Source organism: Asterias rubens, chromosome 13, assembly GCF_902459465.1.
Source record: "Asterias rubens chromosome 13, eAstRub1.3, whole genome shotgun sequence".
NCBI lineage: Eukaryota > Metazoa > Echinodermata > Asteroidea > Forcipulatida > Asteriidae > Asterias > Asterias rubens.
In genome coordinates this window covers 6,709,753-6,730,307 of record NC_047074.1, presented here as the reverse complement: position 1 = coordinate 6,730,307, position 20,555 = coordinate 6,709,753, and the positions used below count along the sequence as shown (strand labels likewise).

At 37.5% G+C, this 20,555-nt stretch overlaps 1 protein-coding gene across 2 annotated transcripts; it reads right to left on the bottom strand.

Annotated features, from left to right (window-relative positions):
• Positions 1–1,714: 1,714 nt before the first annotated feature.
• On the bottom strand, positions 1,715–14,702 carry LOC117298225. Of its 2 annotated transcripts, XM_033781355.1 has the most exons (6): positions 14,614–14,702; positions 13,764–13,863; positions 11,475–11,721; positions 4,633–4,850; positions 3,890–4,049; positions 1,715–3,032 (listed from the first exon to the last, which is right to left on the bottom strand). In XM_033781355.1, the coding sequence occupies exons 3-6, from the start codon at positions 11,620–11,622 to the stop codon at positions 2,830–2,832; spliced, it is 729 nt and encodes a 242-aa protein (XP_033637246.1). In that variant the 5' UTR covers positions 11,623–11,721; positions 13,764–13,863; positions 14,614–14,702; the 3' UTR covers positions 1,715–2,829. The 2 variants fall into 2 exon arrangements, with proteins under 2 accessions (XP_033637246.1, XP_033637247.1); XM_033781356.1 differs by lacking the exons at positions 13,764–13,863; positions 14,614–14,702 and adding an exon at positions 12,166–12,282.
• Between the last annotated feature and the right edge of the window lie 5,853 nt (positions 14,703–20,555).

The following is a 20,555-nucleotide window of genomic DNA, read 5'->3' as shown; positions in this document are numbered from 1 at the left end:
AGTCTTGAAGTCAAGACGGTATTGTTAAGCGCGGTGTGTAGTTACAGCGCGGTGTAGCTGCGGGGACGATACACACACCCTCGATCCCAGTATGTGTGTGTGAGTTATATAGTTATATATAAGAACTAGAGGGCGCACGAGTGATCATAAACGCCACGGGACCGCAATATGACAAGCGCGTCATTCTGCACGCGCGTTGAATATGAAATACACGTTTGAGTTTTTTTTATTGAACGCTCACGCGATGCTGTTTGTTCAACTTAGAAAATGGCCGCAAAAACACACGCTGTGAGATGCCAGTTTTGTCAACTTAGAAAATGGCCGCCTGCTCGCATACCGGGGCGCGTATTAGGCCAGTGCGCTCTCTAGTTCTTATATTATAACTCTATGGTGTGAGTCAGTCGCAATTACCTGCCTCGCGCTACCTACGACTGTTGCATGTGTAACATCGCACTGTGACTGTTGCATGAAAGGCAGACAAATAGGCAGCGCCTAACGACTTGTCATCAAGTCTAGCTCTAGGTCGGCATTACCACATTGATTCAACGTCGGCACTCACTGTCGAGCCAACATAGGTTATTAGTGGGAAAGCAATAACGGCTTGTGTTGGTGACGTAGGACCAATGTTGGCTCTGGATTGATAACATCACATTGTGTAACGTTTGCGATCAGTGTTGAGAATGTTGGTAGCATTAAAAGCTTATTCATTGGACCAACGATGGTTTTTAGTCTATTACATTGGCCTTGGCAGCAACGATAGCAATTGACCAACAATGTTGAGGTCGGCATTATGACAGTTTATAGCATATTTTTATATAATTTGTTTAATGAAATTATAGCTAATTTATTTTAAAATGTCATCGCAGCATACCGCTGAATTGCAACATAATTCATAATTAATTAACTAGACATTAGGTGTTTGTGCACAAACACAAAGCTGTTCCGTGGTCTTTTGCTTCAATCGAGTGCTTCAAAGATTATAGTTGGTCTGATTTCAAGAAATAACAGTTTTGGTCTTAGCCCAAAGAGTCTATAACCGGTTGACCCGGAAGTTAAGGTCAACATGGGTCAAGATTACCCCAGGCTAATCTCCAATGCCCAAGGAGTCTCCCAGCAAACGTATTGGCTCGATACTGGCATTTACATTTGAAACATTGGCAATTAATCGACCCAGTACAGTTGCCATAACTCACCATGTACAGGCCCAATAACGCTCGCGCCGATGCTGGCACTTCTTAGATAGCAAGGACGTGTTGGGCCAACACATGGTATTAGGGTTGGCCCAATGTTGGTTGATCAAGTTGGCCCAGCTTGGATCTGCTCATCGGGTTAACATTGGCCCACGATGTTGGTAAAATGTTGGGCCATTGTCGAGTCCCTACCTCGGGCCAACCTGAATTCTGCAATTGGCCTAACGGTACCTTTGCGTTTGGGCCAACATCGGTTTATGTTGGCCCAGTGTTCGATATTCGTTGGGCCACAGTAGTAGCCCCTAGCATGTTGGTTATGTTGGCGGGAGGTTGGGCCAACCTTAAAGTTGTCGATGGACCAACGTTAGCTTTGCCTCCCCCCCCCTCCCCCCACACCAATGCTGGAGAGCGAAGTTGGGCCAACCTTAAAGTTGCCATTGGACCAACGTTAGTTTAACAGGCCCAGGTACTCAAGAGTTCATTTTCCAAAATAAAAATATAACAAACTGAATAAAGTAGGTCACTGAAAACATAACAGTTGAGAACACTTTGATCTTTTTAAAGAATCTTTAATATAAATGGAGACCAAGAAAGTGTACTCCCAAGTATGTAAGAGAAAAATGCAACATTTATGTATTTGTTTACCTTAATGGTTTTATAAACTTCTTGCTACAACACTTTAATTATTAACTTCTTGTACTATTGACAAACATAAATCTGATTAAGTTAGGCTACAGATGAAAGGCATTTTTCAGAGTAAACAAAAGGTAAATTATTTGGTCTTTTGTCAACAAAAACTTGGATCTCTAATGTGCATAAAAGCCAGCCACTGATATGTCATAACACTATTAATTTGACATAATTTATTATGGACATGCAAATGCTGTAATAATGAACTTTCATTATCAAACTCAAGCAACATAATTTCTGTTGTTTTAACCAACATACTTAAAAAGTTGAGCTCAAAAAGTCGCTCTTTCAACACAAAAAGTGAAAACACTTGTTATCAAAACAATATTGCTTTTAAGTTGGTCCCTCACAACAATCCTTTAGATTATTTTTAAAATCCTTCAGAGTGTACCTTGTGCATAAAAGCCAGCCGCTGACATGTCACCCCATTAATCTGACATTGTGAGAATGCAAATAGCTGTGAATTTTTATTTTCAAACTCAAGCAAAATAACTTTTTTTAACCAACATGCATATGGGTTAATGACGACCACAAGACCACATGGCACAAAACAATCTTTGCTTGTTCCACTTGAAAACACGTGACGATCTGTATGGGATTTTTTTCACGACAAAAAAAGTAAATATAAAAATAAAATAAAAGCTTCTTTTTTTAAGGCTTCTTTTTTTCTAACATTACATTTGAAACTCAAGTTGGGCTCATTAGAAAAGTAGTACAAAAAACGTGAATGCACTCGTGATCAAGGCAGTCTTGCTATTGAGTCCCTGATTACCATTAATGATTATGAGTTCAATCAACTTCAAACATCGAAACAAGATGTGTATAGTACAAGCTTGATGTAGTGACATACAATAGTAGAAGATTTTAGATTCTCTAAGAGTGTATTATAATTCCTCACTGATCTGAACCAAAATCTCTAGCTGCATGCAGGCTCCCTGGTTTTCATCGATCAGGGACGGTCATGTTCATCACTGGAACCATAGTCTTCAGTAGATTCCTGGCTGACATTTTCAGAAGGACTAACGCTGGCCTGACGTGCTCTTCTCGCCCTTCCACCATCACGGTCTTTGGCATAGCGAAACCAATCTTTTATGATGGAATCTATCGCAGCATTTGTCGCAGATCTGACTGCTGGATTTCTGCGAACAGCTCCTGCATTAATTTGAGAAAATTTGAAAACAGGTTAACTGAAATAAAATATATACTAACAAGTGATACGCAGGGCCCAATTTCATAGAGCTGCTTAAGCAGAACAAAATTGCTTAAACAATTTCTGCTAAGCAACAATAAACAGGATACCAGTCCCATTTGCTACATTTTAAATGATATTTCAGCTGGTAAACTTTTTCCTTGTAAGCATAATTTTGTTTTGCTTAGCTAGTTTCTATGCTTAAGCAGCTCTATGAAATTGGGCCCAGATCGTGTTGCCTGTTTATTGTGGTCAATCCTAATTAAGTTTTATGCCCTTAGAAAATGTTAAATTTTGTGCATTTTCTTTTAAATGAGCTAAAATAATTCCTCAAAGTTCTCTGACCTGCAATTTTGGAACCCCCAACCAAGGATCATTCCGTCAAAGTACATTCAAATCCATAAGACTCTGCTGACAAAGCATTCAACCAATAACCTCTGAATGTAGCCCTTCAACAAACCAGGAGGGCTCCCTGTATCCAAGTCTCATCTCACATAGATGGTCATACTGTCATACGGCTACAGGGATACAGAATTTAGGTCTGTGTCTCACAAAACTTGGCTACCCAAAAACGAATTAAAATTTACACAGTCAGTTTCCCTTGTGGTTATATTGCTTATTACACACAAATTGTATTAGTTTACAAGATTGTCCACAATTATAAGTCATACTTGATCTTTCAATGTGGGTAGTCTGGTAAACTAATTAAACTGTTATCATCTCTTAGACTTAGTTTTCGAGTTATATTTTCAAGTATGTTTGTTCTATATATTTTCATTTTCTGACCCAACTTGCGCTTTGTGTGGCTGTTAATACTTACGATGTACAACATTCACCAGACGAAGTTTACAGAAGGCCTCCTTTGTGCCTTTTCCAATCCAATTAAATTGCTTTGCAAGGTCATTGGTCAATACGCAGACAAGAATTCGTCTGACCGTACTGCCAAGATTCTCTCCACCAATATTGGATAAGTAAGTGACCTTTAAAAAATTTGAAAACAAAAATCAGCAGATAGACAATAGTAATGATCCTGCCGTAGTGGATAACAGTGGATAGTAACAATTCAGCATGCTTTCTACATTAGCGTTAATCCAAGGAGACATCAGTTTTACTGTCAACTTTCTATTCCTACGTAAAGAGTTGTGTGTGGAAACATTTTTGCATCCTAATGATAAATGCTTGGTAAAATAATTATATGCTTTCCAAAACAAAAACGTTCCGCAAGAAGTAGTTAGTAGTGTAAAAGAATTTTAATTCTACTCTTAAAAGAGTTTGTTTCCAAAACGCAATAAATGACAACTGTTATTTTTGTTTTTGGTAAAATGATGATGGTTGTTTTATTCGAAGATAAAAAAAAGTAACCACAAACATGATTTAGAAACACAGGTGATTTTACAAATTGTGTTTTATCATCCAATTAATCTATGGAAAAGAAAACAAAATTATCTTTCTTTCTGTTTTTGAAATATTGAATCTGAGCATTTTTTCGTGTGATTTTTTTCTAATGGAAATTAACCCTGTGAATGTTTCCTGCATTTTGCCATGAAAAACACAAAAACTTACCAAAAGCTTCTCCTTCTGGAAATTTTGAAGGAGGGCCTCCAGGTCTCTCACATCCCTCAACAATTTCAAGGGAAAAGTCAATCCTTCTGGCAAACCACCATTATCTAACTCCTGTTGTGACGTATTGAGTTTTCTCAGTATTTGAATGAGCAGGGTTCGGTTTTCTGTAGTTATCATGGTTGCCTTTTCTATCAGGGTCAGCAGTTTCTTCTCAGTTGCTGATGAAAAGAGTATAATGAGTGCCTAACCATTATTGTATTATAAGACATTGTACACACAGGACTTTCCATCGAGTGCAGGTTGGTTACAAAAATGCCAATAATAGTGTAGGAATCCAAAGTGCGCCCTCATTGTTGGACTTGTTCAAAGTTAACTTTTGGTACTGTCACGTGACAATCACCCTCTTTTTCTATAGCTTCGACTTGGAAGAGCAACTAATTTATTTGGGCTGTGATTCTCTCTATTTCTATAGGGAGCATGGCTCTGGCCATGCTCCAAAAACCTATTTATATGGGATCAATAGAGTTGTAGAGATATTTGTGAATATTATTTTGTGTTTTTACCCTCATTAATGCCCAAATTATTGTGATTTTGTAGCTCTCTATTTGGATCGTTTTATTTGTAAAACCATGTGTGTATGCCATGCAGCACTGTCACACACGTGCGTCCGTTTTAGCCTCTGTGTGTGCTGACCTTTTTGTGAACTTTGTGCACTGTATTATGTAGGCTACATGTAGTGTTATAACTTTTTGTATGTTTTCTATGGGTTGGAAGTATTAAAACCTGTATAGAAGAGATTTTCATATAAACGTCATTGGCTTACTGACTGTTCCATTTATTGACATGTATTTTGGCGAATGCTCGTCCTTTATTAAGTAGAGGACCGGCTCTCTCACCGTCCCTCTCTCTTTACAATATAGCGTCGTAGACAGGATTGAGTGTTCGCCATTCTACTATTTTCATTTAGATATTTTGTGTACTGTCTACGTCTCTCTTTACAATAAGGCGTCGTAGACAGGATTGAGTGTTCGCCATTTTTACTATTTTCATTTAGATATTTTGTGTACTGTCTACGTCTCTCTTTACAATATGGCGTCGTAGACAGGATAGAGCATTCGCCAATTCGTTTTCGTCATTCATGTCTTTTGGATTTGTCTACGCCTTTCTCAAGTTGGAGTAGAACTTTTCGCTATATTTCATGATGTCGGTCAGTTACCGTGGATTATATAAACCCGGACTTTAGATTTTTCCCTGATCGAAACTGAGAACTGAGTTAATGTGAGCGATTTCGCATTTTCGTCGCGATCTATGGATGTGATGGTCATCTAACATTTGCCCTCTGCATCGACAAGAGGACTTCTTCTATGACTATATATTTTGTTTACATTTTGTGATGTGCAACTTTCTTTGTATAAATTCGGTTTGTAGAATTGTTTGTAATTTGACAATTTAAATCCAGGCTTTCTAGATCTGTTGTAGTTAAAAGGCAGTTGTGTCCTTTGTGAGTCTTTTAAGATTCAATATTTTGAGAAACAGATGATTTTGGAGCCAGTTGTAGGCCAGTGCTTTGGATAAAGTTTGTTTTAGTCAAATAATTCTCTTGTTGCACACATAATATTGTAATTGTGAGTCTTCAGCTAACTGCATATTTCTTGTTGCACCTATGTGAATGGTGTATACTTGTGACTACTTGTCTTGGCAAACTAATAACTTTTGAAGTCTTTGTAAGACTTTGTGTACTGTCAGTTGAGAATTTGTGAAAGGCAATAGTACTTTTTGTCTACCGTGTAGGTGAGACATCTTTTGGACTTGTATTTTTGTCTGTATAAGCAGACTGTTTTGAAGGTCGATGATTTAGGCCTCAGTGTATTTCAACAAGCCATAATTTTGTATGTACATTGCTTATAGAAATAAGAAAAAGAAGAAATAAGTAAAAAGAAAGAAGGAGAATAAGAAGAAGACTAGACATAGTGTTTTTTGTTAATTACAAAAACACGGTGTTCGGTTGGACGTTACGTGATGACGTAGTTCAAAAACATTGAACCATAAAGATGTTTTTTATACAATGCGTCGTTATTTTATAGTTAAGCTTGTATCACACTTTTGAACGCCTTGTTTCTTCACAAATGCAATATGTTTGTGTGAGATTGACATCAGTTTTTTTGTTTGCAACTTATGAAAGCCCTTTAAAAATCTAGCTCACCCCTGCACTGGATGCTGTACACAGATTTGATAATCAACAGCGCCCTCTTTGGTGGGCAAAAAGAGAGCGCTGTTGGGAATTCCCCCACAAACTTTCGCGCCATATGATTTTTACACATTTTATTGTTATTCAATACCTGATGACGTCATTATGACGTAATTAGGCCTGTGTTGTCTTAAAAATACTAAGGTTCAACTATCTATTGAGTTTCAAGGTTCAAATCGATCTCAATCTTGAGTTATGCCGTAGATAAGCTCAAAAGTTGTTTTTTTATGAAAAAAACACGAAGGCGAACTTTGACCCAGGGTAACGACCCGGAAGTTAAGGTGGTACGATTTTAGCGTTAACTTTTCAAATGTTGTCCAAGTCTTTATCTATCCGATGCCCAAGTATGAACATCATAGCTTTTATATTCGTTGAGATACAGCAACAAGCAAATGGTCCTTTTTTAACATTAAAAACCCTGTCATGACGTCATCATTCTAAAAAAGTGGCGGTTTCATCAACTCACTGGTGCCTATGTACATAGTAAGTTTTAAGTTTATACAAGCTTAACTTTTGTTTAAAATTGCTTGGGAAGGTTCAGAGGTAAAGAAGAACAAGAGGGAAATTAAATCTATGAACAGATTGTTGATAGCTTTTTAATTTTCACAGAAAGTAAAAGTGTAAATCTATTACATTTATACCTTTCTTTGCACAGAAAACAAATGCTAAGTTTAATACTTATTAAAGCGATGTATTTTATTAGTAAAGAGCTAACTATGTGCAAAGTTTGAAGGTTTTGTGATCCTTGTGATGTTTAACTCAAGAGTAAACTTCTTAAAAGGTTAACTGGATTTGGGGAAACTTTATACGAAACAACAGTTTACTAATTTTAGACTTGTGAAGTAAATAACTGTAAATGACTTATTTATTAAGTATTACAGAGGTTTCGCAAGTGTACGACACGGGTACAGATACAACTAAGATAACTGGGATGCACGTTAGATTTTGTTAGGCATTAAATAAACACTTATTTTGAAAAGCAATGATTTGTACACAAAGCTTTACCGTGTAGCGCGCTAAACACTGCCGTGAGTGCCGGATAGAAACACCCTTCACGAGTCGATGTCACGAATCCGCTTCCCGGTGTTTGATCAAAACATAACCAATGTTCGTCTTTTTCTGGTTGCATTTTCTCACATAATTAAAAGTCATACGAATCGCTGCAGTAGGTGGCCATCTCAGCGAAGCTTCGTCTTTAATTCCGTTTTGATAATTAAGCCATGAGAAGGGTGAACAGGGGAACAATTTGACGCCGAATATGATATGAGCGGACTTCAATTGTAAAATGTTGGTACACCATTAAACTAGCGCTACGTTGTAAGTACAATGACCTGAGACTTGTCAAAACATGAATCGAAATCACGCGTACAGTCAAACGATGCACTATTCCGAACAGAACACACAGGCCTCGTGGACTGAACAAGGTGTGATCAATGGAGCGGAACGGCCAGCCAAAGCGCTTTTGCAGTGTACGCAGTTATCACGCGGGTCAACACATCCGTGGGCTTTATCGTCCGATTTCGACCAGAGTTTCAGGTCAAATTGGTATCATCTCTGTGGGAAAGTTTGAGCAGGATCACTCATCTATAACGGGATGCAAAATTTATGTTGAAATGTTACGTAGTTTTAGAGATCAAAAATTGCAAAATTGAACCGGAAGTCAAGGTCAAATGGGGTCATTTTGTGTGTAGCGTTTTTTGAAGTTTGATCGACCTGTCCGATGATATGTAGATTGTCAAAATCCACCATGTGGTTCAGGAGTTATGATTTCTTTAAAATATTTAACTTTGATTTGTTGTAATTCAAAACCTGATGACGTCATCATGACATCATTAAGTTTGTGTGGTCTTATTATTAAGGTTCAATTGTCTGATGAGTTTCAATGTTAAATTCCATATCAATCTTGAGTTATGACAACAAATTGTCTTTTTTTACAAAAAAACACAAAAAACAAAAGGCAGAGTTTGACCGGTACGACCGGAAGATGAAGTCATACGATTTTGACGTTAACTTTTCAAATGTTGTCCAAGTCTTTATCTATGTGATGCCCAAGTATGAACATCATAGCATTAATATTCGTTGAGATACAGCGAAAAGCAAATGTCGTTTTTCAACTTTAAAAACCTTGCCATGACGTCATCAATGACGTCATCATTCCCAAAAAGTGGCGGTTTCGTCTACTCACTATTGCCGATGTACATAGTAAGTTTTAAGTTTGTACAAGCTTTACTTTTGTTTAAAATTGCTAGAGAAGGTTCGCAGGGAAAGAAGAACGCGAGGAAAAAAAAAAAAAAAAAAAAAAAACAGAACAATAACAATAGTTGTTCGGCTGTTGGCCGAACACCTAATAATAATAGTATTCAAACTATGTCTGTGCCAGACGATGTTTCAAAGTCAAATAGTGCTTTAGCTGAAACCATTGTGAGTTCCTTCACTAGTTTTTTACGTGAAGACGAAGACGAAGATGAGTGTCCTATTAATACAAATGTGGTCGATAGCATCAAAGCTGCATTAGATGCTAGATTTTCTAATATTTTCAGGTGTTTTGAAAATTTGAATGCAGACACTGATAAATTGCAGTCACCTGACCCGATTGATTTTTCCCCTTCTATTTCTCATGTGAGTGATGATGTATTTTTTGAGGAGGCTGTGCCGCTTAATATTAAGCCAGTTGTATTTGAAGCTGCTAGTTTTTGTTATGTAGAGGTGGCAGGAGGAGTTTTTGTTTCTCCTACTGTGAGTGTTTTTAACGATAGCCACCACGTCAGCTTCAACCGCCCCTCATTTTGTTTGCTAGATGGCAAAGCGAAGGAAAAAGTAGGGAAGTCTCCCTTGTATTTAGGGATTGCAATTTATTTTCATATTCATGTACCTGTCTGGGCCGTAGCGGTGACCATCAGTAGACCCACTGTACATTTTATCTTGGGTCTGTCGCCAAATGCAATTACTTAAATTTTGTGTAAATAGCTCTGGCCATGCTCCAAAAACCTATTTATATGGGATCAATAGAGTTGTAGAGATATTTGTGAATATTATTTTGTGTTTTTACCCTCATTAATGCCCAAATTATTGTGATTTTGTAGCTCTCTATTTGGATCGTTTTATTTGTAAAACCATGTGTGTATGCCAGGCAGCACTGTCACACACGTGCGTCCGTTTTAGCCTCTGTGTGTGCTGACCTTTTTGTGAACTTCGTGCACTGTATTATGTAGGATACATGTAGTGTTATAACTTTTTGTATGTTTTCTATGGGTTGGAAGTATTAAAACCTGTATAGAAGAGATTTTCATATAAACGTCATTGGCTTATTGTCTGTTCCTTTTATTGACATGTATTTTGGCGAATGCTCGTCCTTTATTAAGTAGAGGACCGGCTCTCTCACCTTCCCGTCTCTCTTTCTTTACAATAATACACGGTTTTTAAATAGCGCTTTTTCATGGGGTGTCTCAAAGCGCTTCCGACATTATTACCCCTGGTCACTGGGCCTTAAATCATTCCTTAAACCATCTCAGCTCCCTGGGGAGTATACAGCCTGTGCGACAATTATATGCGCTACATGGCTAAACCAATCACAAGAACCATCTCTGCCCTCACAGGTACCCATTTACCCCTGGGTCGAGAGAAGCAAAGTTTATTAATATTCACCCATTTTCTGAAATTCCCGGTAATCTGTTTTACCCTGTGTTGGTGTGTTAACCATGGTCCTGAACAAGTTATGGGTTTAGCTTAACCTGTGGATATCAATATGGCCCATCATAAATAGCATGTACAAAACTGGATTGTCCAAGGGAGCTTCAAGACACATTGGCACGAACCAACACAATGAATGCATGCAAAGCTGTTCACTTTTGACAGTATTTTCTTATAAAGTGCTTAGTACAAGTAGAGCTCAACCGCTAAGTAAAAACAAAGTCTCTGGAATTTCAGAAAGTGGATGAAAAACACCTTCAACAGGTTTGCATGTGTGACAGGTGTAGACAAAACTTTGTTCAGTTATTACCCTTCCACTGTTTATTTCCAATTTAATCTCTTCCAGCACCCTGTACAAGTTAATTTCTAGGAATGTTCTGTAAGACAGAAGTTTTCCGCCTTTTTGCTTTTGGTCATCGCTTCGTAATCAATACAGTTGTTTTTTTAATTATTTTTTTAATGAGGAAACCTACAATTTGAGTCGCTGTCCTACTTTTTGCATTTCCTTGTGTCTTTACCCTATTCTATCCTTAGATTAATTGAGTTTTTCTGAAGTGAGTTTCCCCAACGTTTAGTTTTATTTACTTTATTCAAGTGATCCATTTTTCAGGGTTACACATGCATTCATTGTGTGGGTTCGTGTCAATGTGTTTTGAAGCTCCCTTGGCCATCCAGTGTTGTACATGCTAATTATGATGGGCCATATTGAGATTCACAGGTTAAGCTAAACCCATAACTTGTTCAGGACCTGCAGACCATGGTTAACACACAACACAGGTTACAAGCTTTTTAAAACCATCCTGTATGAGTACACATACAATACAATCTGTTTTTCCCCTTTTAGTAATTGTAGAAATAACACCACCCTGCCAGTCACAAAGAGTGAAGTACTTATTCAAAATACCTGTGCAAGCTGATGAGATCTGGGATGACTGAGAATCACGGAGGGTGAGGCAGGCCGACTCAAACCCCCCGAAGACCCCGAGGGTGATCCCGAAAGGATGAGTCTTGGTGGTGGACATGGCAATTCTGATGAAGTTGAACTCCCGCATGGGCTAATGTTAGATGTGGAACTCACACTGCGACGTGGCTGAATTGCAGTAACAATTTCTTCATCTGATGATGCATCCTGCTGATAGCGTGGGTTTGGCCTGATGATGTTTGTTTTTTGTGTGGTGAAAAAAGGAAACAATAAGCACTTCATCAAGCTCAGAAATTCAGAATACAAAACTTTGTCATATTCATCAAGATAAAGAGTGAAGGCTTTCTAACATTATGGGATTTTCCAGAAATTACAAGAGTCACAGTTACAAGATAGCACGTTTAATTTGTTTGACAAACATATTCCCAAGATGAAGGGGAAACCCCGTCAGTTGAGACACCGAGTCTTGTTAGCAAGCAAATTTCAGAGTGACCAATTTTTAATTTTTTTTAAGATTCTTCTTTTGCAATGTTTCCTTGGTTCATGAGTTACACTGCGAACTACCTTGTGCAATATCAGCTAATGACAGGCCTCGACCTCTACAGCGGCCACCAGCGGCCAGTGCCGCGATGCCCCATAGAATTGCCGTGAAGCCCTTTTAAAAATCACGTACCTTACGGCCACTTGGCCGTTGTGCCCGTTTCCATTGATTCCATAACATTATTTATTCGAAAATATTATTTAATGTTAACATTGTGATTTATATGGAGGTAAAATTCGGAACGTACGATCCCGCACATTAGTTTTCACAATGTTTTTCAGTGCAATAAAAAATGTGTCGAGAACGTGGCATGGTAACCATATCAAACGTTGTTGAGGTGTTTACTACTAAAAACGCAGCACCAGACTACTCCAATGTATAAACTCGCTACAAGTCCCTACAGTAAATTACGCATTTTCGCACTGATTTTGTCTATTGAGATCTGTATTTGTAGCGGATGGGTCGGGGGAGGCGCGCGGCCGGGGGCTGGATACAGTCTATGTTTTTCCCCTGGCTATTTCGCTACCAGTGATCTGCCTGCCTGGCGACTTTGTTTTTCATTGCCAAACACATGTTTGTGTACACACAACAAGCGTGGAATTGTAAAACGTCAAAATCGGATTATATGGAGGTAACGGCAGAGCCCTTATTTTGGAAATCACCATACTCCATCAAGTTTATTATTGATTAATCAGCATGCCATCCCACAAAAGATGCAAAAATAAGCAGGAAGGCGAAAGGGCTAGAGTGGCAGGAAAGTGCCAACTTTGGAAGCATTTTTTAATTGGGTGCGTTTGTTTACGTTTTTATAGTATTTATTAAGCGCAGTCTAGCGTGGCATAAACGCCGGCATGCACAATACAACTTACAAGTTTAGGGGTTGGGGGTTCGTTTTTAACTTTCATAATCATATTTATATAAAAAAAAATATATTTGTCCAAATCATAGGATTTAACTGAGCCTCCGGGTTGTTGGTGGGTTGTTGGCGTGGGGTGGGTGGGGCTCGTTTGTCTCACAGAGTTGGGGTAGTGGTGAGCCAGAGACTAATTGATCTTTTTTTCTTCAGATTAGCACGCAGGGAATTAATTTTCTTAATATTTTTTTCAGTATGATTTTTTCAACAATTCATTGTTCTGGAGCAATTATTTGTTTTCAGATGAGCAGAAGGGAGTTTAATTATTAAGGCGATGAATAAGGGGAGGGGGTAACATGGGGTAAGTTACTGGGGTAATCGTTTGCAATGCGAGTGCTGCTAAAAACTGTAAATAATTCAGCAACAAATATTTTTAAACTTTTGTTCAATTTCACAGCGACAATGAAATAAATATGGGTTGGAAAGTTGACCACCATCTTGAAATCAGTGGAAAGTATATTAACATAATCATCAACAAATAAAGGTTTGAAAATGGCCTTGGTGCCCTTTCAGTTGGCCTTGGTGCCCCTTTCTTTTTTAGAGCGTTTGAGGCCAAGTGGCCTTGCCCCTCTGAAGCTAAAGGTTGAGGCCTGTAATGAAATACATGTATATACAGCAAATTATTACGGGTTCGTGCATCGCAGTTTTTTAAAATGTTAAGGCTGAGACCTGGAACCCCTAAGTTTTCTAAAGAAAAGAACTGACTTTGTTAATTAAAAAAAATTCTGGACATGCCTTTAAGTTCCCCTATTCTATGCAGAACTGATTCTATGGATTTTACAATGGGCGGTTCAATATGATATCAATCACTACAAACCTCATAATTCTCTTGGGTGGCACTTCCGTTTCCATATCAGTTCCAATGTCTGATGTGTCTTGTGCCTGGCGCACTTTAGCCATGCCTTTCTCATAAGAGGCTGGGAAAATGAAAGAATTTCGGACAATTAAGCCTGAAAATTTGTGAAAATGTTATTGTATAGTAACCAGCTTTGTAAAGTCTCTGTGCAGTTTTTCTGTGAACTAAATGTATTATATTAATAAATATCTTGGACAGAATTATAGATTCTGATTGGTCAAACCTGATCACATGGGGGTATGTAAACAGGTGATATAAAGACTGGCTCTGGACACTAGAGAACAAATGGGCCCCAAACCTGCATACATTTTGTACAACTAGTAGTTTACCACGTTTACTGCACGCACACGCATACGTGCTGAAAATGTAATTTGTGCGCGTATAAACCTACATTTCCTGATATGGTGTTGTTTACAATCAACAGAGCTCACAGTTGATTGTATCCCTTGAACATAAGTACAACAAAAAGGCAAAGCAAATGTTGACCGTTTTAACAAATTGTGCCACAAAAAGGTATATATTAATGGAAGTCTTCACTACATGGTTTATAACCTTGGTTAATGGACCTCGCCCCAAGCTCGGTCCGTTAACAGTGGCCAGTTACCAACCCGGTAGCTATCAGGCGACTCTAAAATGTTGACAGCGGGCACTTACACCACAAGCCTTTATCATGTCAACATCAACAAACGACATAAATCATATTTAGACATTAGGAACAAGAGTATGTTTTCAGAAATCTAGTTTTAATTGCCATCAACTCAAGTTAGCTACATTTGGTTTGGCAAATTTTGTTAAGTTTCAAACAACACACCTGTTTTATACAGCACACGACAGGGGAACCGCTCATAATCATTGCTTGGTGGCTCGCACCTCTGTACAGCTCTGTCAATTCTGCCTTGTCTTGAATCTTGCAGGCCACTTGACAATGTTGTCTTCGTTCGTAAGCCAGCTCTCAGCAACTAGGGCCACAGTGCCCTCAATCTTGAACTCAACAACTGCGTACATTTCCCTGGAAATCAACTTTGGTTAAAAAAGCAAGTGTTTTTTCTGTGAAAAATGGGGGTCGCTTTCAGTGAAACAGAAATTCTTGAAACCATGTTCTTTTAGACAATGAAAAACAAAAAAATAAGGTTAAGTCCCTTTTGATACAATAGACGTGTGCTATTAGTTTTACTTTTCTATATTTAGATACTCTAGGTTGCCACAAAAATCATTTTAGAGAAAAAATTTCATTTGATAACTTGCTTTCGTTGCTTAGTAGACAAAATGAATTTCATGCAACTAAGATCCGAGTGTCAAGCTGTCAACCATCAAGACTTTTGTTTTGATGAGTCAGAGCTATAACCAAGTACCCTCCTTTACATGGCAACATGGTGAATTTACACTTAATTTCTGATACTGAGCATGTATGGAGCACACCATCAAGCTTAGCAACTCTGTGTATTCCTTGGCATCCAGAGGGTAGGGGATAATCAAAAAAATTGTCTACAGATTTGAACACCTCGTACACAACAGTGACTTTGTCATTCAACAACATATTTCGAACACCACATAGACTGTCTTTCACTTTTATGCAGCTATCACTGGGTGATGATGAAATACTGTATGAATCAAGACGCAGTTCGGTATACTGCCGACAGTGGTTAGTGTTAGGTGGCAAAGGACCATTCATGTGCTCTTTCTTGCAGTCAGCTTTGGTTGTTTTCTGCCCACATGAACATGTTTGTCTTGGGGACGACTTTTCCTCTGAGAGACGTCGAATACCTGTTGAAGGGGTGAGGATGGTTTTCTGATGAGTCGTTTTAACCGATGAAGAAAATTCTCGTACGGGAAACTTGAAATGTTATCAAGTGAGCCAAATTTGTTCGCATCATGTGCCAAATGGAGTAGACCATGCACGTTATATACCAGTTGATCTCTGCCATATATGCATTCAACCTGTTTGACAAATGTAAGAAGAAGCTGTTGTGCATAATCACAGTATAGTTGACACAGAGCAGGATTCAACAGAATGTGCATGGCTACAGAAAGAATAAGGAAATGCCTGTACACTTCAGTTTTAACATGCTCTTTCAAGACCAGTATTCCAGTATAAAGCAAGAATTGGCGAAACTCGGTTGCCTTCCATCAGTCAATTTCCTTAAGTGACCTTGGACATCTTGCAAATTCTTTATTTATTTTACAGCTCTGCATTCTGCATCTCAAGGGACCTTTAATTAACAGGCGAAGTAATCGTTTGGTCACCCCCAAACACACCAAATGCATATAATCCAATGGAAAGGCAGACACCAATCCTAAACCAGTCTCCTGTAATGGACAACGTCTATGGCGATGATCCTCATCTACCATGTCAACAAACTCTGCATCTGTTCTCAGCCTGACATCAAACTTGGGATATGACTTTTTTCAGCCATTCACCCTTTATCCAACACTTATCGCAACCATGGTAACCAGTGCATAATTTAACACATTTCACATATGCTCTTGCTTGGATCTTTCGGCATTGAAGGAAAGTAAGGGATAAGGACATTTTGCAATGAGCTCAGAGCCGACATTGGTATTTGAAATGTCTTTGCCCACTCAGCAATGTCACTGATTATCTGTTTTCCTGCTACATCGTCAGGCTCATATTCACTTTCTCCTGCACTATTATCACTTGATGAATGCAAATCAAAATCAATCACGTTACTTTCAATGTGGACTTCAGAGTGAGTTGATGGCTCCACTGAATTCGCATCATCAGTGACCTGTGACAAAATTTCTGATTCATTTCTTGATGCAGTAACTTGAGTAAGTGTAGAAGAGTCCAAAATATCTGAATCATACTGAGCTTCTGAGTGACAAGAAATAAACTCAGTGTCATCAATTATGTCTTGTATGTGTTCTGCAATTCTTCCCTTTAGTTTTCGCCTTTTTGTCCAATATGATGCACTTATCATTGTGAGTTTTTTCCTGTTGTGTTAATATTAATTAACATAAATTTATTCATTTATTTTTGTTTTTTTGGTTTTGTTTGTTTGTTTATTTATCAATTTATTAATTAATTAGGCTAATTAATTTATTATTATTATTGTGGGGGGGGGGAGATGAATATCAACATTGAGCGTTTTTTACACCCTGTACAAAACCAAAATTTGCCCAGTTTATATAATTCACTGATGCCCAAGAATTCTCAGGGCTTTACTAAACCAACATGGCCAATGCCTAGGGTTAAGTGTGTAAACGTTGCTTGGTACGTTTCCTGATGATGCTTTGCCAAGGACTCAATTAACAAAATAAATCAGTATTAATTAGATGTGCTGTACATTATTTTAAGCACTGTAACTGGGCCGCAACAGGTCTAATGGTAGGGAGGCCAGTGAAACGACTGTTTTCAGATTTATATCTGTAAGCGTGTAAAAAACAAAATTTATAATCAGCGTTTGTTGACCTTTTCATTCATCAAAAGTAGGAATTTAAACAATATTTCAGTAGATGAAAGCTTTATCTTTTCATTTGTGTTATTTTTTGTCCCAATGGGTATGGTTTATGAGATGGATTATTTCAAGAAAATCCCGCTTAATCAGCGCTGACTTACGACACGTCAACTCTTGGGCGCGGCCATCTTGATTTCTGGTCCTAATGCCAACTCGCGTTTTAGGCTAGATTCGCGAGATTTAGGGGGGTTTGCATAGATGATGTCATCATTTTGTAGAAGAAAGCAAGCTCTTTCGTTTGATGTGTGACATGCCAACTTTCGCGAATGTGGTGACTCCTTAACAAGACTGTTTGCAAGAGGCCAAAAAAGGTACAGTTTTCTACCATTTTTTTTACTTAAAAAACTCCAAAATACACACATCAGGAGTCGATGAAACTTATATGAAACCATGTTTTTCTGAACACTTATACATTCACCAATAAAGGATACATTTTTTTATTTTTTTTAACGAAGGCGCAAAATGGTCGCATTGGCGATTTTAATGGGGAGGTCTAATGGCAAACGCAAAAAACATGGTTGCAGTTGTGAGTGGAATTTTATTCAGGCTTTGTTGACAACAGTCAACACAGTGCATGTGTTGTAAGGCCTATACTTTTTGTTTACATTGTTTATACCACAATTTCTTTACCATTTAATGACATTGTTGATGATAAACATTTAAATTTAATTCAATAATAAATAAAACAAACTTAAATTTTTCTTATAATTTGTTTTATTTATTTTCTCTAGACTAGAAGAGGATGAATTTGCTTCCCATCTATGGTTTATGATGAACTTTTTCAACCAAGGGCCCTGACAAATCAAGTACAATTAATAATTACCTTTTTTGTACAATTAATATGCAGATATACAGATATGTCGGAGTCAGATATATCAGATGAGGAGCAAGACTCCATGTGGCTAGCATATATTGACGAAAATAAAGGCTGGTACAATGTAAGCACACATTCTTATGATTTGAAATAGCAAAGGTTATTTTCACCTGTGTGACAATATTGTATTTTATTTCTTAAGATTCCCGAAAGTGACGACTCAAATGTGAGCACGTACTATTCCCCGCCATCGAACACGAGTTTTGCAGACGAACACCCTCCAGATTCCGACAGTGATGTAAGCTTAACTTGTTAATGTTCTTGTTGATGCATGACATTTTAATACACAATAATTTCATTGACATTTATTCCAAAAATATTTGCATCCACTTCAACATTTCTTAATCACCATTTCAATATATGAAGTTGTCATACAAGTAGCTAAGGCAGTGGAAAGGTAGGAGTTCACAGGTAGGTGACATTCAAGGATGATTGTAGCTTGAGCAGATAAGGTGTGACAATTAGGTTCCAGCTGACCTGGATGTGAGCACGCACACATCACCGCAAATCGGGGAACTGCACCCTGTATCTTCTAGTTCTCCACACTCCCACGAGCATTTTTCTGAGTTTCAGGTAGTTGTGATTTTTTTGTATCTTCCTTGTTGACCTTGTTATGCTTTTTCTTATAGAAAGTAATTAAAACTGCTTTAATTTCAAATTTTCAAAATTTGTTGACCTTGTTATGCTTTTTCTTATAGAAAGTAATTAAAACTGCTTTAATTTCAAATTTTCTTCTTCAACTTTATTCATCTTTATCATTTCACAATAGCCGTATGTTAAATATATGAAGTGGACAGATGATACGGAATCAAGCTTGGTGGTAACAGAGGTGCCTTTGACTGACACTACTTGGGCAGATAAGGTAATAACATTTTTTGTGATGGAAAATTTAAACGAACTGCTGCAAAGAACACAATGACTTGATTGGCCTGAAACAAAAATATACAAAGTTGTTAGAGAGCAGTATATCACAGTCCTTTCTTGTTTGACAAAGACATTTAACGGATGAAATATAACGTTTACATTTTCTAAATTTATGTGTCAAGATCGAAATGTTTGACAGTTCTGTATGTTTCTAAATTGCATGTCCTTAAAACAAATGATTTCATAATATTTCTTCTCAAGGGCACACAAACATCTAATGAGGAAAATCTCAAAGAGTATGTGCTTCATCTTGAAAAAGAAAATGAAAAACTGAAAGAAGAAATTGATTCTCTGCGCACAGAATTGGAAAAGTGTAGGTTGAAAAATGAAAAATGAAGAAGTTTTAAGTAACTTAAGAAGGCTGGGGAATTCCCGGTTAATTGATTTGCTCATTGACTCCCATCAAACTGAACCAAAAGCAGCAAGAGCAGCATATCAAAAGCAAGTCAATGCACTGAAAGTAAAAGTGAAAACACTGAGAACTAGAGGTACATGTACAGTTTTTGTTTACTACAAAAACAAGGTGTTCGTGGTGAGTGAGTGAATGAATTGGTGACAACATTTACCTCATCAATCCAATGACTGGTTAAGGAGTTATGATTTGTTTACAAATTAAACACCAACTTCCGGTTTGCATCGGATAAAAGGTCAAATAGGGGTTACTTTTCATGTAGCGCGTGATAAGTTTATTAAGACCTTTTAAATGATGGATGGGGTGTAAAAATCCAATATTTGGTTTAGAAGTTATGATTTTTTCAAAAAAATAAAGTTTCAACTTTGAACCGGAAGGTACTGTCAAATGAGGTCACACTTGGTAGCGTTGGTGATGTCTTTTGAGTTCTTTCTTTTGACGTATAGATGATAAAAATCAAATCATGTGGTTTAGGATTTTTTAATTTTTCAAACATTATATATCAGTTTCCAACTTTAACTGGAAGTCAAGGTCAAACAGGGTCGCATATTGTATAGCACATGATAAGTCTATTAAGACCTTTCAGATGATGCATAGATTGAAAAAATCCAATGTATGGTTCAGATGTTATGATTTTTTTCAAATATTAAACATCCGGTTTGAACCGGAAGACAATTTTGTCAGGTCACAAATTATAGCGTTAGTAATGTTTTTCAAAGCCTTATCTGACGACGTTCAGATAATAAACAACTAATTTCTGGTTCTGGGGTAATATTTTTTCAAATAATTAACTGCATCTTCCTGTTTAACTGGAGGTCAAGGTTTAATAGTCAATGTTGTGTATCGTTTCTTAAGTTGTTACATACCTACCCAATGACGTATAAATATATAAAAAATCAAATGTGTGGTTGTGAAATTATTTTTCTTTGACCAATTATTTTCAACCTCTGGTTTGAACAAGAAGCCAAGTTTAAACTGATTTCATTTGTGTAGATCCTGACTAGTTCATTAAAACCTTTCAGCTGATGTATGACTTGTAAACATTTTATAATTATGTGATGAACTAT